At 37.7% G+C, this 25,611-nt stretch overlaps 2 protein-coding genes and 1 long non-coding RNA gene across 5 annotated transcripts in view; all 3 read left to right on the top strand.

Annotated features, from left to right (window-relative positions):
• Window positions 1-2,588: 2,588 nt before the first annotated feature.
• Window positions 2,589-5,348, top strand: LOC128319369 (uncharacterized). The gene is made up of 3 exons (XR_008302824.1): window positions 2,589-2,617; window positions 2,746-2,893; window positions 4,597-5,348. It is a non-coding gene; the product is annotated as an uncharacterized LOC128319369 (long non-coding RNA).
• Window positions 5,349-7,439: 2,091 nt separating this feature from the next.
• creb3l3a (cAMP responsive element binding protein 3-like 3a) lies at window positions 7,440-16,746 on the top strand. The gene is made up of 11 exons (XM_034308981.2): window positions 7,440-7,601; window positions 8,937-8,996; window positions 9,285-9,398; window positions 9,517-9,757; window positions 10,032-10,165; window positions 10,377-10,487; window positions 10,578-10,684; window positions 11,524-11,592; window positions 11,697-11,781; window positions 12,877-12,973; window positions 15,725-16,746. The coding sequence occupies exons 2-11, from the start codon at window positions 8,976-8,978 to the stop codon at window positions 16,036-16,038; spliced, it is 1,293 nt and encodes a 430-aa protein (XP_034164872.2). The 5' UTR covers window positions 7,440-7,601; window positions 8,937-8,975; the 3' UTR covers window positions 16,039-16,746.
• Window positions 16,747-17,979: 1,233 nt separating this feature from the next.
• Window positions 17,980-25,611, top strand: part of rxfp3.2b (relaxin family peptide receptor 3.2b) — a 26,922-nt gene continuing 19,290 nt past the window's right edge. Inside the window, exons 1-3 of one of the 3 annotated variants that reach the window (XM_053237871.1) lie at window positions 17,980-18,085; window positions 18,282-18,400; window positions 19,983-23,819. In XM_053237871.1, coding sequence (XP_053093846.1) covers window positions 21,350-22,543 — 1,194 coding nt within the window. In that variant the 5' untranslated portion in view covers window positions 17,980-18,085; window positions 18,282-18,400; window positions 19,983-21,349 and the 3' untranslated portion in view covers window positions 22,544-23,819. Of the gene's footprint in view, window positions 18,401-19,982; window positions 23,820-25,611 lie in introns of those variants that run through there. The other 2 variants (XR_008302586.1, XM_026929893.3) reach the window with 2 other exon arrangements.

Genomic DNA, 25,611 nt, shown 5'->3' with positions numbered 1-25,611 from the left:
AAAAAGTCACCAGTAGACACTATCAGCAGGTGGCACTACTGCTCCTATATCAACATTTTGACTGAAAGTCTTTGTAAACCCAGATGATTGAATTTTCATTAACTGTAGCCATAAATGTAAGTAAGTAAGTAAGTAATAATAATATTAATATTAGTAAGTACGTAAGTAAGTAATAATAATACTACTTCTAGTAACCATAACAACAATAACAAACAACAATACTATTACTATTACTACTACTAATAAAGTTTACATATAGCAGCAATTTTTGAGTACACATCCACCTATTTACCTATAAATTATTAATGGTACTATATATATTTTATCACATTCTATTTTTTCTCTTATTACAAATCTTGCAAAGTATTTTTAACAAGAAAAACAAGTTTTCTGAAATGCTATGCCAGAGTTTAGAGGAGTTTTTAATGACACAATGGCATATCTCATAATAATAACAACAGCAGACAAAATGTACCAGGCATATCACCATTTTTCAAGCAACACAAGATGTGCAGTTTACAGCTTAATCTCGTCTTTGCGTTTAGTATGTTTTGAGTCACTGTGACGACTATGTTAAACTACATGTAGGTGTATGTGCATGTAATCAGTGCCATATCATTTTCCATTTAATTACTATTTTTTTGCAGACAGAACTACATGCCTTTTGACCCTTAGTGTGCATCTCTTCATTTTGCCGCTTCATTCTGCATTTTTGGGCCATAAAAACTACTGCTCACTGTGACGAAAAGCTCCATAAGAAAGTTGCTTCAAAGCTTAGTCTTTTGTGCTTCTTCTATTCTTGACGCTACTCAACTACGTTGCGTTCCTATCTAGCTTTCTATAACTTTTCTGACGTTATATATAGCTTATGAGCAAGTGGTCAATAAAACCAGGCTGGTTTCGCTCACTCTTCTCTTTTCAGCTTTGAAAGCTTTGCAGTCGGTTCAAATTGACTTCATAAGAAAACTCACAGCTCTCACAGTGCATGCGTTGGCAAAAACTAATGATTTATTCAAGTATCAGGCTGAAGTTGATGCTGTAAACTGGGATTATTTTTCCTCCAGTGTGCTTTTGGAGACTAAAAAGTCTCTCCAATATTAACAAACAAACCCACATGCCTGGAACTTCTGTCACAGGCTCTGAAAAACTGTGCGACTCATTTCTGCAGAAATATCTTTCCCCTTCTTGCTCCTTCCCTTCTCTAGTCAATGTTTTCCATCCTAAATATATTGTTCTTGCTTTGCATGTTATCCTATAAGTTACTTAAAAACTATAAAATATCATGGTAGTTAGGTGCTACTCTGATGCCACCTCTTAAAAACAGTCTATTAAATATTGCCCTGTAGTAGAAAAGCATTTAAAATAACAGCTGCCATCTCCATTCTAAAAACTCAGGCCTGGATCCAAGTGAGCTAATTAACTGTAGGGGAAAAAAAAATCCCATTTGTAGTAAAGTGTGCTCATCATACAGATCCAAGTACATCATGCCTCATGCAGCTTGTATAAACTCGATCATTATGTATTCTGGTCTCTGTGTAGCACCAAGGCTGGCCTTGTGGGAGTTGTAAATACTGCTTTCCTGTCTGCAGATACACAGAATCTTAGTAGTCTATTGCTCATTGATTTGAGCTCTGCATCTGACACCGTCTCACATGACATACTTACTACATGCCTCACAGCAGTTAGCATCACTGGGATTTGAACTCCTGGTTCACATCTTATCTCACAGATTTTTTTTTTCAAGTTTCAGGAAATATTTCATTACATTTGACAAACACAAATCCTCCTCTGTTCCCATTACTCAAGTTGTTCCTCAGGGCTTTGCTCTTGGAACGTTAAAGTCTACAGGCTTCCTCTTGCCCATATTATTCTCCAATGCTGCATTCTTTCACTGTTATGCAAATGACATGCAGATTTATATTAGCACCACTATGAATATAACCTTGCCCCTACCATCTTTATTAACTTGAATCCATTATATAAAGTGCTGGATGCATACTTTTTTTTATATATATATTCATGGGGTTAATTTTAAAACATGCACAATTATTTGCAACCTTTTCAATTCATCACTCACTGTATACCATCTTAATTTTCTCACCAAGAGTGCATTCTTTTACCTTTGCAACAATTGCCTGGCTCTGGTCTATACTAATTTTTAAGGATGGTCAATTACGTCTGTGCCTTTATAGCTTTCTGCCTTGATTCTTTCAGTGCTCTTTTTACTGACCTTCCATCCAAAACACTGAATCTTACATTTAAACTGGAGTTCTCACACACACTAAATGTTCTGCCCACACCTCACTTACTCTCTTTTTTATATAAAGTAATAAATAATACTGTCCTTAATACAAAATTTTACTCCACATACACAAAGACCTGTGTTACCTAGGTAACTGCTACATCTGTAAACCCCTGGTTATCCCTATAGCTCGAGGTTATCTGTGTCCATTTTTATTTCTGGTCCCTGTATTTAGACTTAGCTCCATGGGTGGCAGATGTTTCAGTGTTCATATTAAGCGACTCAATTCACCTCCTACTGAATTCAATCTCATATTAATCTTCTCTGTTTAATCTCCTCCTTCACAGATTGAGATTGAGAAAAGCTCTTTATAAAGTAAACATTATTATTATTATTATTATTATTTTTATTATTATTATTATTATTATTATTATTATTATTATTACTAAATAACCACTAACAGTGGAAATACAATTAATTTTAATTAAATTTTATTTGTACAGTGCTTTTAACAATGGACATTGTCAAAAAGCAGCTTTATGGAAATCTGGATATAAAGTTTATCCCTAATGAGCAAGCCAGAAATGATGGTGGAAAGGAAAAACTGCCTGAGGCAACAAGAGGAAGAAAAGGAAACCCATCCTCTTCTGGGTGAGACTAGATACACATACAACATATATATATATATATATATATATATATATATATATAATTACATATATATATATATATATATATATATATATATATATATATATATATATATATAATTACATATATATATATATATATATATATATATATATATATATATTATTAGATTATATATACAATCATTTATTATCATCTTCCATTTCTAATTCCAGTCTGAATATCTGGATATACGCAAATCCAATTATTATTGCTCACAGATTTAAGATTACAGAAAAACAACAAACATTATTAATTTCACAGAAGTAATGTTAAGCATTTACTACCATTAAATTCTGCATTTTTTTATGGTCTATCAGTCCCTTCCCTTGACTGGGAATATTTTTTGCCCACTTCACACAGTGGTCACAGTACACAGCTGTCTTGAATATGCAGTGCATTTTTTATTTTCCATAAAACAGATGAATTAAACAAGTCTGGCTTTGATTAGGATGCATAATTCCAGTAGTTTTCTTCTGCACCTGCGTGAACTTCCTCTCACCTCACTAATGTACAGTAAATGTGCTCTCTTCTGACCTCCCCAGAAGAGCAAATTCAAGCACGGTCTTTCCGACTGTTGACTCACTGTGGGCAGAGACGTCTGTAAATGCTTTGATGTTAACCTGGAGTTTTGTGGGCACTTCTTTTAAGCATTTCACAGTCAGTACATGGGTTGAATTGGTATTTTCTTAGAGGAACTCTTTACTATTGATTTATTTTGCTATTGATTTGTTTCTTCATTCAACACCCAAAGCATACATAAGCACTACATATAAATAAAAACAATGAGAGTTGAACTAGAAATTTTCTTCAGGTCACTCTTCAAACTCCAACGCGTCAAAGAGGATGCTTGAGAGGACAAATGGATTTGCCAAAGTAAGAGCATGCCATGTATGGCCTAGATTTTGCACTCACTTAAAAGCTCTTAGTTTAAATCTTTAATGCCTCTTCTTCATAAGGCAGTGAAGGCAGTAGGTATATATTTATCACACAGCCAGGTATTCAGCATTCTTTGTTTAGGTGTGTTTGAAGATGGGATAGAGAAAGATTGTGGAAAATTACAGAGTCCTGAATGAAACAGTGTTGTTTTGATTAGTTACTTGTGTCGTGGTTTATTGTGTTGAAAAGCATTCAAAACATATAGACATGAAAATACTAAAAAAGATGACTGCCATTTTATTTACAGTATTAAGAAAATCTGTGTTCATACATCTACTTCTATGGTTGTTGATGCCAGATGTGCTGGTTTGAGTATTTCAGAAACTGCTGTTCTCTAGAGTTGGTGATTGGCGAATAGCTGCACAGATTGGTGCAGACAAAAAAACATTAAGTGGCAGGTCTGTTGGTGGAAACACCTTGCCGATGAGAGAATGTCAGAGGAGAGTGGCATCTGAGACTGGTTTGAGCTATAGTAACTCAAATAACCAATCTTTACAACCATGGTGAGCAGAAAAGCTCAAGCCCCAGCACCACCAAACTGCCACTGTTGGGCCATTGAACAAGGCCCTTAACCCCATCTGCTCTGCGGGTGCCGTATCATGGCTGACCCTGTGCCCTGACCTTGGCTTCCTAACAAGCTGGGGTATGTGATGAAAGAATTTCACTGTAATGTATATGTGACAAATAAAGGCTTCTTCTTCTACTTCTACATGTCAAACCATAAGGGGGATGGGCTACAACAGCAGTAGACCACATCGGGTTCCACTCCTGTCAGCCAAGAACAACAATCTGAGGCTACAGTGGGCACAGACTGACTAAAGCTGGACAGGATTGGAAAAACATTGACTACAAAAACATTTACAACTGGCCAGTGTAAAGGTGTTCCTAAAAAATGCATGACTGTATTTTGCTTCAAATATTTGCCATGTCTTTTGTTATATGTATAGATGGGAATTACTATTACATGGGGTTACTATTACATTAGTTTTCCTATTGGCTCATTCAGGAAATTAACATTATCTAATGTTAACTATTTAGCAACAAATAGTGACTTTTTGTGTTCATTCATTAGTAATTAAAATAAATGCATAAAGCATTAATTCTTTCAACAATAATTGCTTCATTAGTTCATGATCCCTTCCTGGTTAATCTGTCAGTTCACCCTGTATATTTATGTTATCCAATGTCCATGACTATGGGAATAAATAATAACGTCTCACGGTTATTCATTATTAACAATCCATTACTGGTTTAAAAAAAGTACTACCTTCATTTGTGGTTTGTGATAGGTTGCATAGGAACTGTACTGTGAAGTCTTACAGTAATATTTATGCAGGCAATGGTAGTGTCTGATTAAATACAAAGCAACCACTGAAACATCTACGCTTTGGGACAAATGGGCCAAGGTTCATTTTGCCACAAAAATGTTGGACCTACGTTATGTTAATACACCTAATATAGCATCTTGACAGCCTGTATACCATCAGTGGGAGGTCATTAAAAATGAATGGAACATTGAAATGTCTGTGTGCAAAAGACTGCAGGTTTACCAACATATTTCTTCAGTCTTTACTACTTTTTCAGTCTTACTACTTTTTTATTTTTTGCCAAATAAAAAAAAATACTAAATTTCATGCATCCTTTTTGCTCAGCTCATTTTTTAAAAAGTTTTATTTTTTGCCATATAGTGAGATGTAATGGTTTGAATACTGGAGAAAACCTCTCCTGATGATGCCTGGAGGTGGAAATAAATTTGCTATCATTAGCTGAGGCAGAAGAATGAGCAATGGTACAAAAGACAACTGCCAGGAAGCTACTAAATTGCCGGATAATTCCCAGTACACTCTTCAAGGACCTTTTAAATTTTCTTCAAGTTTTTTTTTTGGCTAGATAAATGTTCTTAGCTTTCTAAAAGCATTGGAGTTAGAGCACTATCAGATAGCAAAATACTCAGCAGTAGCATTCTACAACTGAAAAATCCTTAAGGATTTAACACCAAAATGCTACATAGCATGAAAAATAACTTATTACAAGCTAGTTTAACATGGGAATGCTCCTTTAATAAACTACATTAATGCTTATAGCCGAATATGCATGTTCAAGGTTACATGAATATTTCATGAAGGTTATAATGAAACCTGGCTTTTGATAACCATGGGTCCTTATAGAAGAATTATTTTTTATAATTTGCCCAAAGAGCTTTGATGAGGTCTGATTGAAGCAGAAGTAATTGTACTTCATATCCGTTGTGCTCGAACATAAAAAAAAGCCTATAATCAGTGCCAAATTCTTTATGTGGTTCTCAAAGTGGAGTCTGTGAAGCATAGCCAAAGGGGGTCCATGATTTTTAAAAATTTTGTTACAATGGTGGAAATCAACCCACCATTTTACAATTATATATTATAATTATAATATAACTGTTATATTATAATTATAATCTATTAGCCTATTTGGCTGGTCACTTGAATTTAATAACTGAAAAACAAATAGAGCTATAAATATGATGTCAACTTGGATCAGTTTTGTCTGTGGAAAGTTCAGAAATAAAGACTCATAAAAATGAAAAAGGTTCAGAAATATAAAAGAGTGGCCAAAATATAATTTTACACATTTGAATAATGCACCTATTTGAATAGTTCATAAAATAAATGTGGCAGTGGGGGTCCATGGATTATTTTTACGGTGAAAAGGATCCCTGGCTGCAAAAGTTTTGACAAACCAAGTTTTGGAACAAATGGACATGCTGACACTAGAACCTAACTTAGATGAGATTTTCTTTACTTAAAGTTTTCTCTTTGATATCTCAGGGGATTTAACAGAGATTTTTGCTTGTGTTTCATTTAGATATCATCTTTGTCACAAATGTTTCTTGCTTAGAAGAAACATTAAAGTACATTAAAGGAAACAACACAGAGAGAAAACAGAGAGAAAAAGCACACTTGGCATCAGCACGATTTGAACCTAATTTTCTAATAACAGGGAAAACACTTTACCACTGCACCACCTGTGAAGTTGTTTCTTGATGAGTAAAAAACCTCTTTTCTGTCTATTAATTAATTAGTTTATTTTGTCTAACTTTTCAAATGTTATCCATAGAGCTGCACAGTTATATCAATGGCTGAGATTCAGTTTAGTGTATAGAGTATATAGTATACACTGATTATCTTAATTCACACCATTAACTTCCACCTCTGGTGTCAGAAATCATGTTTTCACCTCCTTTAGTCCACTGAATGAGAAGAATGAATTCAATGCATTAACGATGAATAGACTCATGTAAAGTTTATTAAGCTAGCATACACCTCAGTGCTCTATGTAATATTTATCCAAGAGTCTTAGTAAAAGGCTCTTTTAGCATTTTCTAATGTTCATACATGAACATGCATGTTTAGGGTTACATTAATTATTCATGAACGCTAGGATGAAACCAGTCTTTTGAACACCACAAGTCTGTATGAATGAATGCTTCTGTAATCTATTGAAACAGCTTTGATTGATTACTGACTGAACCAGAAGCAGTGCTGTAGGCTTCCTTAAATATAGCAGCAGCATGAAAATCAGAGGTGGAGAGGTAGCAGCGCCCGCTCACAGCTCCATGTGTCACTGGTTTAATCCTGAGCACCTGTTACTATTTGTGAAGAGTTTCTCTGCATTTTTTCCCAGTGACCATGTGGGTTTCTTCTGGAATCGCTCTGGGATCTTCTTCTGGGTTCCCTCACAAAAAATGCTGGTAAGTGGATTGCCTAGTCGATATTTTGCCCCTAGTTGTGAATTTTCTAGAATGAATGTCTTACATTTGTTAAAGGATTTACCCCATATCCCAAATTATTCATGTTTTCATTATTTGTTTTTTTTATTTTTTAATTTTTTTCATGGTGCAAACCACCATAGTTATTTGGTGGAAATGTGCATAGGTCATAGTAGTAAATAGTCATAGTTTTACTTCCACCAGCGTCATTATGTCATTCTTGTAGAACTGCAAGCACAACTGAAACAGACTCAATTTTGAATATATACAGAAATGGTTGATAAAAGAATTGATGTTGCCACACCAGTGTTTGTTATTCATTTCATAAAAATTTTATTTATAAGAATTTTTTTAAAATTCTGGAATATAGTAGAACATCACACAGTAAATAAACACTGCCGTATCACAGTTATATACATGAGTCATGACCAGGGTAAACTGGAGAAAATCCCTTCTTTTATAACAAATATCAACCCAATATCAAACCATGTTTTTCAAAGATATGTATATTTGTTTTTCAAACAAATGTACCACAGTAAAACCAGGAAAATGTCAGTGTTAGGAGTATAATAATGTCAGGTAGATAATACAAAAGTGTATCATAGTCACAGTAAACATAGTTACCATAAAACACAGACATAGTCATAATCACAATCAAGCACTTCAATACGTTAGATGACCAAAGTTTCTCCAAAGTACAATAAAATTGTAGGGTAACATAATTAAACCTTAGGAAACTACAACAGAATTTCATAACAAATGTAATAATGTTAGGAAATAGGTGAATATATGACCGGTGATCTAAACTGTGTTAAAGGTCATGCTATCAAACCTACTTTACACAGAAAAGGAATATATGACCCTTGATCTAAGCAGGTCAGAACAGGGGTGTGATCAGCCAGTCAAACACCAAACCAAAGATCTGAGTCAGAGATATGCAACCTGCTATTTTAGTAGTAAAAACAAAATCTAGCATTTTGCTCTTTTCACATATTTAGTACTATTACATAATCAGGTAATAAATAAACTAATGAATATAATTTGCTGTAATAATCATTTGCTTATTTGAATTTAGTTATTTCTGAAATTTTGATTTTAGTTGGCAATATTAGTTGGCATTTCATCATACTGTCTCCAAACCTAACAGCAGCCAATGGGAGGCCGGAGGTCTTCCTGATGATCAGATGATTGTACTGCTGGAGTTTAGACTTTGTCCCCACAGTGAGATCAGACAGAGAGAAAGGCAGGACTAAAACACAGCGGAGGAGCTTACAAATCTGTTTGTTTGTTTATTTTGTTAAAAACTTTTTCCTACAGTAATTAGATTGTTGGCAGTATCCTTGACAGGCCACGGTGATGGAATTCTACTCAGAACAGGTAAGTAGCTTTTATTTAGGATTCAGTGACATATTTTCAGCAGAAACACTGTGTTGCCTTTGTTATCTAGTTAGCCCAGATGTGTCATGCACACCAAAGACCAAAGTTCAGAAAATATAGAAGTTAACTTTACAACAAAGCTCCAAATAAAGTGTGTTGTGTGTCAGATAGAAAGATGGAGGTCTTTTCTTAGCTGTTCGCTTTGCATTGATCTTGTTTTCTACCCACTAAATCAAATTGACAGGAAACAGCATTGAATTACATAAACATTCACGTTTAACAATACAGGCTTGTGATGGGATAGAACTGCTGGATCTGCTTTTCGATAAGAATGATGGCATCTTGTGCCAGGAGAACATGATGCACCATAATGACCAGCCTTGGCCGATGCAAGACCCTAATGTGAGTGATGCATCTAACAGCCTTCACCACCTTCAGCACATCTCCCTGGACTTTAATACATCCAATAACATGTTCCAATATAAAAACACAAAATTTGTGTTTTGTCTTTTTTTGGTAGATGATGATGCCGGCTCAGGGTAGTGAAGACTTCTTCAACACCTTGCTGAGTGGGACCGACTCTGCGTCTGGCTCTCCGTTATGGCCGCCCTCTCCAAGTGACAGTGGAATAAGCGAGGACCCGCACTCTGACCAGAATGACAGCCCTCCTCCTCCTGGGAGTCCCCCTCTGGATCCCTGCTATGTGCCTCCACACACACATTATGCTCCTGCTCCAAACACATCTATGGCCATCAATCCTGGTGAGCTGACTATATACTGTATGTGTAAAAATAGCTTCACAGATCAATAACCATTTCCTTTAGTAAAATTCCTCACTAAACATTCAATTGTGGTGTACTGTTGCATTCTAGAGAAGTTGAAACATAAATGTTATAGTCCTTTGACAAAACTGATGTGAGGTCAAATATAAATTTTTGTTTCACACCTTGAAGACAAACAGTTATCTTTGTGATAAGTTGCATGCACACACATTCACACAAAAAGCCAAACAAATGCTATGATCTGTTTCCTCAGATGGCTGGGGGTCTGGTATTTTACTGGAAGAGGGTGCAGGGAGGCAGCATGCATGCGAAGTGCCTCCAGATCAACTGGCCACCTCCTTCCCTCTCACCATCAAGGATCTGCTGCTCTCTGGTGCTCCAGAGCCTGTGAGTCCTAATAGTACCAAGCTACATGAAGCACTAGAGAATAAATAGGGCGGAAACAAAAGTCATATTTAGCACAGGGATTTAGCTCAGGCTTATGGAGGTAGACCCAATTTTTGAAGTTGGATCAAAATGCCTACAATCAAACCAATTTTACCCACAAGTATTTTTCACGAGATGATGGATAACATGAACATATGTGCCTTCTCTTCAGTCTCCACCGGCTTCACAGCAATCTTGCCAGGAGCTGGTTCTCAATGAGGACGAGAAGAAACTACTCGTCAAGGAGGGAGTGACTTTGCCAAGTCAACTTCCTCTTACCAAGGTATAACGTTCACATTCACTACCACAGTGTGCAGCCACTATGATTTCATGCCTGTAACACAATGCCTGTTTTTTCTCTTTCCATGATCAGTTTGAGGAGAGGATTCTGAAGAAAATCCGCAGGAAGATCCGCAATAAGCAGTCTGCCCAGGAGAGCAGGAAGAAGAAGAAAGAATACATAGATGGACTGGAAAGCAGGTATCGACAGGGCCATGGATCTAGTACACGTTATTCCACTTAATACCAAATTCTACACAATACACTCATTAGGACGATATTGAGCAAATTATTCCAATTCATAGTATCTCATGTATTTAATATATGTAACCACACATACTAAACAAAATTATGTTATATGTTTCTTAAAGAAAACAAAGCATAACTATCAGGTATCAACAGGTTTGAAAGAGAAAATGCTTGTAGATTTTATGAATTTATTTAAAAAAAACATTTACAAATAGGATGTGATTCCAGGCCTAATATAGTAGAGGTTAGGCACAGATTTGGGATTGTGTATTTAATGGCTTCACAGCATTAGGAGTTTTGACCAAAAATGTTGCAAATGCAAACAACCATATCTAACAATAACATATTTTAAATTTAGGACAAAAGTTACCCAACTGCAAGCTCTGGTTCCATATTAATCCTAAGATACAATATGATCAAGATCAATCAAGGGCTGCGATTTGGGTAATTTCTTTGACATCATTCCATGCTTGAATGTGGCCAGATTAAAGTGATACCTGTGGGCTGGCACTGGAAAATCAATTATTTTCTATTCACATGCCACAGTGTCAGGTTTTGCAACCATCTCATTTTCTCACCATCCATTGTGCCCAGATAATGCACAGCATGGTTACTTTAACACAACAAAAATCAGAATCTACCCTATGTATCCTGTGACACACCAAAGTAATATGCACATTGCTGTGTTTAACCCTATGTTTGTGATTCGGAATGGATCATATCTGCGTTTAAGAGCCTGCCTGTATTCTTCAACTGTAAGCTGAGCTCATTTGGTAAATCTGCTTTGGTAGGATGGCAGCTTGCAGTGTGGAGAACCAAGAGCTGCAGAGGAAAGTCTTCCAGCTGGAGAAATGTAACATGTGAGAGAACACATTTCAGACAATCTTCAGAGTTCCAGTTCACTGTTCTTTCATGCTGAGTATTATAATTGAACCACCATTTTCTCTATTTGTACTTGTCACAGCTCTCTGATGGAGCAGCTGCGTCGGCTGCAGGCTATGGTCATGAATGGATCTAACAAACCGGCTCAGACCGGGACCTGCGTGCTGGTGAGCAGCATAACCACAACACACACTCTAAACACTTTAAATATATCTGCACATATATATATGTACGTACAAAAATGTTCCATCTAAAACCATAAATAGATCTTTGATTTTTTTTTTTCTTTTGGAAGACAGCTACACTCTTAGAATTAAAAGTACCAAACTGTACTTTTCTTTGTCAATGTAGTGGTAACCTAGTACATCTTTTGTACCTTTATTATGTATCTTTATACCTTATATTTATACCTTACCTATAATTTAAGATACATTATTAAAGCTTTATTCTAAAAGCTAATTAAAGGTTCACCACATGCCCCTTCCCGGGTGAAAGATACATACTAAAGCCTTGATGGTACCACTCCATCGACAAGGAAAAGTACAGTTTGGTACCTTTATTTCTGCGAGTGTAAACAGTTCTCTAGAACACTACAACAGAGTGTCCCGTTCAGAAAAGGTTCTAAGTAGAGCCCCTTCAGAAAGATAGAACTGCTAGTTGACCAAGAAACCACAGAATTTCACAGAATGACCCCCAAAAACTGTATATATATATATATATATATATATATATATATATACATACATATATATATATATATATATATATATATATATGTGTGTGTGTGTGTGTGTATATATATATATATATATATATATATATATATATATATATATATATATATATATATATAATATTCCTACGTTATTTTGTAAGTATGACAGTAAATACATTAAATACAAAATATTTCCAAAGCAAATGTTTATTTGCAAAGTAAATATTTTACCTATTAGATCAATAAATTGGACCTATAATTTGGATATGCTGGTCATTATAAATTTGGATATGCTATACATCTGTATTAAACTTCAAATCCATGGAGGAAACAAAATAAAGCAAGAAAATCCAAGTTACTTGGTTTATCACTGTGTCAGCAAACAAGCAAACAAGCTAGACAGAAGTAATTCCAGAGAAAAGAGTTGCAGCCACAGGCATTTCAGACCTCTAAGTCTATCAACAGTGGGGACAGTCCAATGAGGTGCCACACTGCCAGTGGTGATTTGACATCTTACACAAGTTGCCCATCTACTGGTGTCCCACAGGTGCTGCTGCTGTCATTCACTCTGATTCTGCTGCCCAGCCTGAAGCCCTTCACCGAGACCAAGGTCAGCCAGTCTGGAGACTTCAGCCCACTTAGAGGTGAGTCCACCAATCACTTCACCCCCCTGGGCTCAGACCCTCTAGGGAAAGATGATTGTGGCCTATATATGTGCATGTCTGTAGTGCAAACTGCATTTAAAGCATATACTGCAATATACTATTACCATCAACAAGCCTTTAGATCCAAGCTGGACGACTACTGAAAGGCGTCAAAGAGCTGACAACGGCTATGGTACAGGGCAAAATGGCTCCATAATTTTCTCCACATGTGGAATCAATGGTGTGGATGTAACCTGTAATTTCTCCTCATCAGGCATCTTTCTCGGGTATTGCACAGGATCAATTTTTGTTGCCTCTGTGACAGGATAATAGGCAGTCATGGTAAGAAGTTTGGTCCATTTTTGACCTGCGCACTTTAAATTAGCACAGTGCTATAGACTAAAGCTGTTGTGGTGGGATCTCAAATGATAGGCTGAGTGCATTTGTGCTCACTTAAACATCATCGACATTAATAGCATGTTGTCCATAATCTTACCAAATACATGAATTAGGTTGATATTGGGTAATTTACTTCAAACTTTAGTATCCTGATTATGCAGATACTAAACAAAACTTTCCCATATTTTTTTTTCTAAAAAGCAAAGCTTAAATATCAACTATGCTCAGAATGGAAAAATCATATGTTTAATTAATAATAAAGTTTTATAGATTTAATATTTAATCAAACTGAAGTCACTCACATCTTACACATCAATCATATTGCTGGATACAAGATTTTATCTCTGATTTTCGGATCATAAACACACTGACAATCGCAAGACATGTTTTTGCATTGTAGTAACTGACGCTGGTCTTCTAAAGTGAACAAGCTGAACAATCTTTGCCATCCAAAGGCTCAGATCTCCTCAGACATGCCAAAGAATACAGGAAAAGAAGTGCCTGTAGGAATACAGGCACTTCTTCTGTGATGTGAGATTGTGAATAAATCAGGTTGAGAATATGAGCTATCAGAAGTCTCATGGCTCACTGTAGCAAAGTTGAACACTCATTGTGATTTTTGGCAAAAGTACAAAACGTGGAAAGAACATAAATGTGTGTGCATAAGTGTATCCTGGTGAAGTTACTTAAAATTTAGAAAACTCTCACACATGAAAGAAGAACTGTTTGCTCAGTTTCATTCAGTTACATGTAGCAAGTACCATGTATCAGCACCTTGAAACTGTATTTACTATTTTTGACATTTTGACATGTTGTACTAGCTAATTTTGCTGAAGAAAAAAATACAAGATGCAATCACAGAACGTCAGCTTTTATCTCTGGGTATTTATGGGCATCTAACAGTTCCTGTTAGTCATGAAGGATATCAGACTTCACCAAATGAAGTGCATGCATGGCTGAATAGATATTGCAAGATTGATATGACCAACTTAGACGGATTTCACGATGTTGAATATGTTCGAATTTCAGAGTTGCTATCAGTTCAGGTTTGCTGATTAATAAGCCATTAACCAACATTAAGGCTCCAAGATATTTTTTTCCAAACTTCTGAGGTCACTGATTGTATGGCTTTCACCATCACCTAAGATGAATGACTGAGACATGTATGGCTAGTCACAACGCAATTCTAGACTAATTTAATTCCTACCAGATTTACGAAGGTTTCGGTAAGGCTAAATTTCTTTACGCTCAGTTGAGCATGTTGATAAATACAAATTAGGTGTAAATTACAAGGTCATGGCCCAGCTCATTTGCATTTAGTGACTCCATTAAAGGCAAAGCTGACAGCTGAAAACAACAAAATGATGACTAAGTGGCAGAAAAGCGCCTCCTAAGCGTGGTGTGTGATAAATCTTTCAGTAATATAGCTCAGTCATTGCATAGTGTCGACTACCATAGACACATATTAACTCTTCCACTTTTTATAGGCCATTATTTCTTTTTTCCTAATTGAATAGCTAGTCTTATTTGTCTTAATTTATGGATTTGTTTTGGATTGCTTTATTTCAAGTCATTAATTTGAAATGACTGATTTTCACAATTTCATTAAATTCACATAAATGAAATAAATAAGTGATTTAAACATGGCAGCATAATCTGTATAGAAAATTGCAGTACCTCATGGTATGGTTATTTAAAATGCATACAAATAAGTATTTTTGCAAACGAGATATTTCGCTATACGAATGATTCAGTAACTGCAATAAAACTAATAGCAAAAGGTATGTAGATACAAGAATGAGGACTGTAACTCTATGTTACAAGTGATGAAGCAATAGGTGACCAATCATTTTCATGGTATGTGCATGACACAGAGCCATGATTTCAGCAACAGCAGCAAGCAACAAGTGACATTTAAACTGAGATTATCTCAGTTCTATGCAAATAGAGTGACTTATGAGTTGCTTTCTAGTATGATTGTAGGGTGAGGTGTATCCTGGTGGAATCTGTTAGTGTATCCGTGGCCTTAATTTGGCCCCATGTATAGTCTTCATACTGAAATTGTCAATGCACTGAATTCCACAGCAGTACCCATAAGCCTGCATCAGTCTCTCTTGTCCTGTGGCAGTTTTAAATTGTGTGTTACTGGCTAACCACCAGGCAGATGGCCATGTGGATACATCATAGCTGCAAGCAATAGACACAATAAATCTGTGTATTTTTTTCTGAACTTTCAAGATTTGACAGAATTGCTAAGACTAACAACAGCACACTCTGAAATAAAGAATGTCACATGATCAAATTGCACCTCGAGTTCATCTCTGTGTCCTTTTCTTCTCTAATCCTCTCTAGTTCAGTCACGGTCATTGCACAGTCTGCAGTCCTCTCGGGTGATGCATGCTCTGGAGCGTCCTTACACAGTGGCAGAGGAATCCAAGTCTGTTCCTGGATTTCCTGACGATGAAGGCATGGAGGAGATAGCATCTCTAATGGAGAAACTTCGTCGTGGTCCGGGATTGGCTGATTACAACCTGGGATCTCACAACGCTAGCCTAGACCAGCATGACGATCATTACCATGGTGACCCCATTACTGGGCATATAGCGACAGTGACCTTGAGCTCGCGGCGTGGCGCAAGGTTCCAGCCACACGCAGATGACATGTGAAGGGCAGGGAGGGATTTGTGGCAGGATTTCTCCAACCTCCTTCCACAATGGTTTTACAGATTAAGTTTGCTGCCAGCAAAGCAACGTAGCCTTTTGTCCTTTACCTCCAAAACTAATAAGTGGCAGATAAAATGTTATAACACTAAGATTTAGCATGTTGTGTAAGCTTGTTGTGACCTTAGATCAACTTATACGCTGGACTCCATCCGCACAGGGATAAGATGAAAAGGGCAGAGATAGATTTGTAGCAGGATTTCTCCGAACTCCTACATACAGCAAAACCTAGACAGCCAAGTTTGCTCTTTACCTTTAATAACACTATGATTTTGTATGTTAAAAATCATTGGTGAAACCAAAGCTCAACTTATACGTGGGTATATAGGTTGTTGATGCTTAAAAGAAAGGATTATGCACAGAAAATAATCCATTCCCAGTGATTAGTGGGATCCTTTCTATTCTGCATGTAAGTTTTTGTTAACAAATGTTTTGTGAAATACATTTTGCTTCTACATGGAACAGAAGCTATGATGCATCTTTGGCCATGTGATGAACAAATAACTCCATGTCATAGTTTAGATGTTTGTTTGTGTATATAATAAAGCTTCTACTGACATTAATGCACTGTAAAATCTATAATCATAACTGTATTTCAAGCACTTTATGCAGCTCATTTTATGATATGTTCAATAAACTCTTTTGAACTTGTTATATGGGCTACTGATCATTTCTGAATCATCACTTCTGGAGTTACAATTTTGACTGAAACACACTGTATTGTATCAGCAGGATTAATCAGTTACTAAATTCAGTCTGTCTGATATTTGCCCTAGTTGCGATCATAAAGTTGCACAACTTTATTTGTTTCATTTTGAAAGAGAATGAGATGGGAATACAGATAGGAAGGAGTTGTAAAAAATCGCCATTACTCCAAATAGACATTATGAATTTTCTGAGACCCCAAGCCTTGATCACCCTACATCCTTCCAGATGTATAATTTAGGTCTAGTTATTATGTAAGTAACATATGTGTAACATATTAAAAATCAGAGGAATATTCCTTGCACTGATTTACCAGTCTAGTGGGAATGGTGAGCTTTCATTTCTTCACACAGCTTTTCAAAAAGTCAGGAGGTGTGTTTGAAATGGCACATCTCATTTCCTCTGTCACATCTATTTTCAAATGACATGTAAGGAATAAACCACAGTGTGGTGTGTGTTTTGGGTAAATAATGCATGCAGCGTGGCCTGAAGTGGGTTATTCCTTACTTAATACACTGACAGGAGCTTGCAAAGGGAACCATCATTTTTGCCATGTGCTAAAACTCACAAAAATGCCTTCCTGACCTCCAGGGTTCCACTAGGTCAGTGCTACTGGAAGTTGTCGAGGGACTAGAGGAGACAGATGAACGGAGATGTTTATCCATTTTAATGGTTGAACTCTACATTAATGTAGCATGTCAGTTTAGCAAACAAGACTAAACTAGCATGTACACTCTGAAATAAAATGTAGCTTGTTTGAATGCGGCTTCAAAATAGCAGCACGTTCGGAATTTTCTTTTCTCAAATAAGTGAATAAAACAAAAAATGAGATTGTGAGCTCCTCTCATGACCCCATTTGGGAATCCCTGACCTAAGGCATAGGATGACCAAACAGTAATAATAATAATAATTTGTTTTTCCAAATATATGCACACTCTGCCCATTATCAGTACGCTCGCTAAATAAGTGCTAGTTTAGCTTAGCTCTGTGCGTGGAGTGTATTTCTTTTCACTTTTTTAGTGTCCTAAAAATGAAAAAAATGTAAATGTAATATTCCTTTCATTGCACAAATAAAAACTCTGTTGATGAAATTGAGGTTTGATGAGATGAGGTAGTGATTTGTACATTTTTGTGCATGTTTGTGTAGCTCCAATACAAAAGTAAACTTTGGACTCCAGACATGTTTGGCCAATTCACTACATGAGAGATAAGGGAAAACTGGGCAAGTTTCATTTTTGCTGAATGATTGCTTTAAAAACATGGTTAAAAAATTCAGAAAACAAAAAAGGTGAGCCAAATTTAATCATATTCCTAAAACAGATCAGATCATACGTTAGACTCCCCTGACCAAACGGATCATTTTATGTGATAGTAATACTGAGAGGTCGGCTAGTCAATAGCAGCTCTTTTTGTCCTCACTGAAGACGCATAACTATTATTACTTGTTGACTTCTCTTTCACTCTGGGCTTCTTTAATCATGAAGAAAGAACGAGGGCATCTTTCATCTGTATGACTGCTACTTGCTTCTTCGATCGACTGTTTCCCTCAGGGATGTAGTCTTCATCCTCAGCTCACATCAGGACAGGACAGGACAGGAGAGTGGTAAAGAAGCATTTTCACTCAATTAATCTGCAAATGGATGGACTTTTGATGTACTAAGATGACTCAATAATTTATAGGTACTGAAAACTTTCTAAAAGAGCTTAAAGTCTAAAATAAATGGGGTTAGATCGCCTTTATGTGTAGCTTACTTTTTCCATGCCATAAATGGTGACACACACTCACACACTCACAGAAGTACGAACCAGTGTTAAGTTAACTCTAATAGTATTGATAGCATGATAATACTGATTCATGTTCATTCATCATTGGTTCAAGAGTTCTTGTTCATATAAGTGTAACATTTAGGTGTACTTTGTAGATGTACAGTTACTGACTGGTAGCTCATCTGTTGCTACACACAATTTGTCAGCCACTAATCAATGAAAAGGAAGCACCACAGAAATGACCACTGACAGATTTTAGGTACAGCAGATGTTGCTGGAGTTTTCAAATGCCTCAGTTTAACTATTGCTAACCAAAAATACCCAGCTGATAATAGTCTTGTGGTCAAAAACTGGATGATTATTAGCACATTGTGCATAGAACAAGATGAACTATAGTTTGTTGTTAACACATTGTCACTAATAAAATAACCAATAGGTAACTGAGCTCTGGGTTACTGCATTACTGAGCATGTTCTCCCACCTATATGTAAATGAGTGTGTGAATGTGTGTGTGCATGGTGCACACCTATAAGGGACTGGCGTCCCATTCAGGGAGTGTTCTCGCACCCAGTGTTCCTGTGATAGGCTCCAGGTCCACCATAGCCATGACCAGGACAAAGCAGTCATCATCATGGCTTGATTTTGTGAACGAAGATTTAGGAGGGGGGTTGCCCATGTCTGCTGCAGCCACATCTGAAGATGAATAAATGAATGAAATTGTTCATAGTGTTTAAAAAACACTACTTTTCTTGTACCAGCACTACACACCATGCCAGTGTCACTTCAGTGCTGAGAATGGTCATCTGGTCAGTGATGGTTATGTGGTGTCTCTTTCCATTAGGACAGAGGAGGGATGTCAAATTGCAAACTGTGACAGATGGGCTGCAGTCAGTAACTGTTTACTTTCAAAAAGTATGCCTATAGAGTAGGATAAACTGATAAAATGGCCCATGAGTGTAGATACAAGGTAGATGTACCTAATAAAAGCCAATATAAACCATAAACAACTACAGTGTTGAATTTACTCCTATATTTGTTAAATTGCATCCAGCTGGACATAAATATTCAGTATCTTTTTTTCAAAAGTATTTGCTTTGAGTTGAACTTTCAGTGTAGTGCAGGCATTTTGCATTGCTCTTTATTGCTTCGCTCTAGTTGATGCCCCTCTGATGCGCTACAGCAATTAAATGTACTTATGATTAAAGCTGAAAACAAGGTCAGTTTAGTGTGCTGCCTGGATGACTAATAACTGCATTTATAATGAAAAACATATAAAAATTTATAATGGCACCATTCATATAGCCTAGGACATAGAGAGCCAAACACACACAAGGCTGTAATGAGGCATTAGTGGGCAGTAGAAGATAGAATAAAAAACCAAATATATACATACAAACCATCTGCCTATTATTGTGTAGGCCACCAAAACAGCTCTGAGGCATGGACTCCACAAGATCTCTGAAGGCGTGCTGTGGTATGTGTCAAAGTAACATCCACATGAATGCCAGCACCCAAGGTTTCCCAGTAGAACATTTCCCAGAGCATCACACTGCCTTCACTGGCTTGCCTTCTTCCCATAGTGCATCCTGGTGCCATCTCTTCCCCAGGTAAGTGTCACACATGCACCTGGCCATCCACATGATGTAAAAGAAAATGTGATTCATCAGACCAGGCCACCTTCTTCATTTTCTCCATGGTCCGGTTCAGATGCTTATGTGCCCATTGTAGGTGCTTTTGGTGGTGGACAGGGGTCAGCATGGACACTCTACACAACAGGCTGCAATGCACCGTGTGTTCTGACACCTTTCTATCATAGCCAGCATTAACTTTTTCAGCAATTTGTGCTACAATAGCTCTTCTGTGGAATTGGACCAGATGGACGAGCCTTCACTCCCCACGCGCATCAGTGAGCCTTGGGTTCCCATGACCCTGTCGCTAGTTCACCGCTTGTCCTTCCTTGGACCACATTTGGTAGGTACTAACCACTGCATACCGGGAACACCCCACAAGGCCTGCTGTTTTAAAGATGCTCTGACCCAGTCGTCTAGCCATCACAGTTTGGCCCTTGTCAAGAATCGAATCGGTGATCATGTGATGATCACGTGGAAGCCTGAGGTTTATACTCCTATTAATTTAGAGTAGGGGAAGCCTACTGTTTTTAACGGGTGGCAACGATGTAACAAAGTTGTTTTTTTTTTTCTTTCTTTCCCCAACTAATATTCATCAATCTGGTGTTTGGGTTATTATCTGTGCGGACTTTCACATGTTGTCTAACTCCCAGGTGAATTCTTTTTCTTCTTCTTCTTCTTCTTCTTATTTATGTCATTCTATAATTTAGGCTATATTTTCATCATATTTTACTATTTTATTTACACATCTGTAAATAAAATACTATAAAGTACTATACTGTTCAGTTATATGTTTCCCTACTTTCCCCTAATTTAGCCCATAGACGGAGTAAACATTAACGTTTACGATGACAAAATTGGTCATACACTAAGACTAACATCACGAAGTATAAAAGTATACATGGGATAAAGCAGATGTGTAAATAAAGTGATGGTGTAGCAGTAAATGTGCGTCACGCGCTCCGTGGTATAAAAGAATGAGCGCGCGCTGTGAAGCGCATCGTACAGACGGCACGCGCTCGGGCTGGACACGCGCGCGCGCGGCAGATTGTTCCGGCGAACAGACGCAGTAAACCGCGCACCAGATGAACTTCACATAGCTCCGTTACCACCGCGCGCGCTTCTTGTCGCTTCGCCATGCCGACAGCGTGAATGCCATGGAGAGGAACGACACGGCGCCGAGCGGCGCGTGCAAGAGCGAGCTGGAATGCCGAGCTGCGCTGGATAACTGCACTGGCGCTTTGGACGCTAATCTCTCCGTGCGCTGCTGGCTGCATCTGCTGACCAAAGAGTATGACTCGGCTCTGCAGGGCGACCCCTCGAGCCTGGCGTTGCGCGTTATGATTGCGCTCGTGTACTCGGTGGTGTGCGCGCTGGGGCTGGTGGGCAACGCGCTGGCACTCTACCTGCTCCACTCGCGCCACCGGCAGAAGCAGAGCTCCATTGACTTCTTCGTTATGGGCCTGGCCTTTACTGACCTGCAGTTTGTACTCACACTTCCTTTCTGGGCCGTGGACACAGCGCTGGACTTCCGCTGGCCCTTTGGTCGCGTCATGTGCAAAATCGTGAGCTCTGTGACCACCATGAATATGTACGCCAGCGTGTTCTTCCTCACCAGCATGAGTGTGGCTCGGTACTACTCCATCACATCGTCCCTGAAGATGCATGGACACCGGTCAGCTGCGATCAGGGCCAAGTGGGTCAGTGTAAGCATCTGGGCTGTGTCACTCCTAGCCACACTGCCACATGCTGTCTACTCCACCATTGCCCAGGTGGCCCCGGATGAGGAGCTGTGCCTCGTCCGCTTCCCGGAGTCAGGCAGCTGGGATCCTCAGCAGCTTTTGGGCCTGTACCAGCTGCAAAAGGTGCTGCTGGGATTTGTCATCCCACTGGTGGTGATCACGCTGTGTTATCTGCTGCTCCTGCGCTTCGTGATGAGCCGCAGGATCCTTGGCAGCGTAAGCTCCGAGACTGAGCAGGGTCGTAACAAGCGCAGGTCCAAAGTCACAAAGTCAGTTGTGATTGTGGTGCTCTCCTTCTTTCTCTGCTGGCTGCCCAATCAGGCTCTCACGCTCTGGTCCGTACTCATTAAGTTTGATATTGTGCCCTTCAGCAACGCCTTCTACAATGCCCAGGCCTACGCCTTCCCACTGTCCGTGTGCCTGGCGCACACCAACAGCTGCCTCAACCCGGTGCTCTACTGCCTCATCCGCCGAGAGTTCCGTGCTGGCCTCAAGGAGCTAGTGCTTAGGGCCACACCATCTTACCGCAGCCTGGCACAGCTGCTCCCCCGAAAGGCAAAAGTGGCAGAGGCACCCACTGTTTTAGTGTTAGTGCAGATGGATGTCTGAAAAAATAGACCCAACCTGGCTGACATTCCTTTACACATCTGCACAGACAAACAAGCCCTTTGAAGCTGTTCTTGTTTTTAAATCTTTGTTTTTGTGTGAGAGACAGGATCAGACATGAGGAATCCCTTGTGGAGCATGCCCCAGTTTTTTTTTTTGCTCTTTTTGTGCTCTTTATTTAATCCATTTCCCTTGACTGTACCATCTCTGATCTTGTTTTTGGCATGCACATTTGGTCATCATTTGGTCTGCAGTTCAGTTCAGGGCAAGTTCTCTTCACCTTGATTTTGGTGGTGCAGTTTAAGGATTTCATCAAGGACACCTTAAGGGGAACAATAAATTATACATTTGTGTGGTTCAACCTTTGATGTGAGCAGAAGTGCAAGCAGCAGTTCTACAATGCCTGACTATTTCATGAGAGATAAGAAAGGAAAAATTGTCTGTCTGACGCACAACCTTAGATGGTTAATTGCCAATCTAAAATGCCCTTGCAGAAATATCCTCAGTGCAATCCTGATATATATATAAACATGAATGAAAATTGCAAGTTATTCATTCAGTGTATGTAACTAATGTGTATAAGAAGTGTATATTCATGAAAATTAAATAAAATCAATAAAACTAATAAACATGATAGCTGCTATCAACAGTTTCTATGATTCTTAACCATTAACACAAATATATTTCTTGTCTAATGCATGCAATGATATTTTCTTTGTCAGATTATTATTGATTGAATGGGGTATTACAAATAAACCCGTAAATGTCTTACAGTAAGGTTTATGAGTGTTGTGACTATTCCGACCTAATAACTTATGCCTTACATGTGTCCATAATTGTGCAGGAACAAAGTGGTGGCTTTTTTTCCTGTTTCTGTATATAATGACTGATGGAGTAGAAAATGTCTATTGGAATCACACAAAGGACACTTTACTGTGATGAAGGACTTTGATAAGTGAATGTGACAACAGATCCAGATGCACAAATTGAATTTCCAAAACATCCCCCCTGACAAATATCTCTGAACAATTTCATGTCATAGTTTGTCATGTGATCAGGTGAAACAGCCCAATACAGGAGTGAGTGTTTCATAGTATGTAAAAACTGTAGCAGAACCAGATAGATGCTTCCTCTGAGAATTAAGGAAAGATGTGTAAGACAGAACTAGACCGAGTTACAACAGGATTTAAAGTTTTAAATCTAATTGGAATCTAAATTGACTCTGGTTGACATTTCAGCTATAAAGCTGGTAATAACTTCTGTCTTGGTGATATTGTAACAACCTGAAGTGTTTTTTATATATATATATATATATATATATATATATATATATATATATATATATATATATATATATATATATATATATTTATATATATGTATATATATGTATGTATATATATATATATATATATATGTATGTATATGTATGCTACAAATGTCTAAAATCTGAAAAGCTGAGTATCATATAATGATGTAGGTCATTTCAGTGCTGCTGTAGCTGGGACTAAAAGAGACAATAAATTATGAACGGCATTGACTGGCTTATAAAATGTATTTTTTTCTTTTCTTTTTTTTTGTAAAGTATAAGATGAGGACAAAATCATTCAGTTCAGAGAGAAGATTTTATGAGGTAGAACTACCTAAAGAGAGGAGGGAGGCTAGCACATGCTGAGTCTTGAAATCAAAGCTTGTTCTGCATTATGCAAGATTTGGGCAGCCGAGTCTAAATATTTTAATTGGCCCAAATCTTATTCACATCATTAATATAAAATAAACTCACACAGAGTCTAAAATGATCAATATATCAGGTTTCTATTGGAGATGCACCTAGTAAATGGTACGCTCCACAAGTGACCTTTCAGCAGATCTCTTGCAGGTAGATGGGGGGTGTCTGGTTAATCGTACCTCATTAAGAGTAGTGTGTGTGTGTGTGTGTGTGTGGTTCCAACACACACACACACATGTTTGTCTTACTATCCTTGTGAGGACTTTCCATTGCTACATCTACATCAAACCCTAACCTAAACTTTAATATCAAGCAGTATCTTATCTCTTGTAATGACAGCTAATAACACTGACATAGAATCTGATTTGGTATCAAGCACAAACATTTAAAAATTGGGAAACCCACTGCATCAACATGGAATATGACAAAGATTCCACTCTCCATGACCTCAGAGGTGTGTCATGATTGGCTAGGATTGAGTTAAATTAGATCCTGGTTCTTTTGTGTGTGTGTGTGTGTGTGTGTGTGTTTTTACTGATTTATTTAAAATGGTCATTTTTTAGAAAGTTGTTTTGGTTGTGTAGGAGCTCGCGGATGCTTGCTTTCTGAATTTGGCACTATCATCGCTAAGTGTCTAAAAGCTGCGCCCATAAAATTTTACATGTGGCCAGATTAACCTTGGTTTCAGGAAGAGCAGCTGGCTTAACTGCTGTGAAGCTTGAATGGCTTCAATGTTTTTGCCACAGTAAGGGCAAAACATTTCAATTGTGAAACAGAAGAAAAGAACTTAAATCATTCAAGCGTTTTAAATCATTCAAGGTAACAGCAGACTGAAAAGCATAGTACCTCTTCACTTTGATGGACATACCCCGTGTCCAATCAGAAATGGGCATGTGATGTTCAATAAGGCCATACCCTTTGGTTTTGCTGTTGTGTTTTTGGTTTTGCTGTTGTGTTTTTCATTTTATTGTGTTATTGGTTTTACTGTTGTGTTTTTATTTTTTTGTTGTGTTTTTGGTTTTGCTGTTGTGTTTTTGGTTTTGTTGTGTTTTTAATTTTGTTGTTGTGTTTTTGGTTTTGTTATTGTGTTTTTGGTTTTTATTTTTGTTGTTCAAGTTTTTTATCTTTGTTGTGTTTTTGGTTTTGTTGTGTTATTGGTTTTGCTGTTGTGTTTTTATTTTTGTTGTTGTGTTTTTGGTTTTGCTGTTGTGTTATTTTATTTGCCGTTGCGTTTTTGGTTTGTTAAAGTGTTTTGCACTTTAGGGCCACTGTACATTACACGTTTTCAAGCTTTATCTAATTCTGGTTCACGTTTTGCTGACTCTGATTTCACTCTGTAAAA

The sequence above is a fragment of the Pangasianodon hypophthalmus genome, chromosome 11 (assembly GCF_027358585.1).
Source record: "Pangasianodon hypophthalmus isolate fPanHyp1 chromosome 11, fPanHyp1.pri, whole genome shotgun sequence".
In the NCBI taxonomy this organism is placed as follows: Eukaryota; Metazoa; Chordata; class Actinopteri; order Siluriformes; family Pangasiidae; genus Pangasianodon; species Pangasianodon hypophthalmus.
This window is presented reverse-complemented; position numbering and strand designations above follow the sequence as displayed.

What these genes read in the sequence shown, in the direction of transcription:
- creb3l3a (XM_034308981.2), top strand. Translation starts at nt 8,976, where the DNA reads ATGGAATTCTACTCAGAACAG. An exon ending in GGCCGATGCAAGACCCTAAT is followed by an intron (nt 9,399 to 9,516) that starts GTGAGTGATGCA and finishes TTTTTTTGGTAG; the next exon opens with ATGATGATGCCGGCTCAGGG. An exon ending in ATAGATGGACTGGAAAGCAG is followed by an intron (nt 10,685 to 11,523) that starts GTATCGACAGGG and finishes CTGCTTTGGTAG; the next exon opens with GATGGCAGCTTGCAGTGTGG.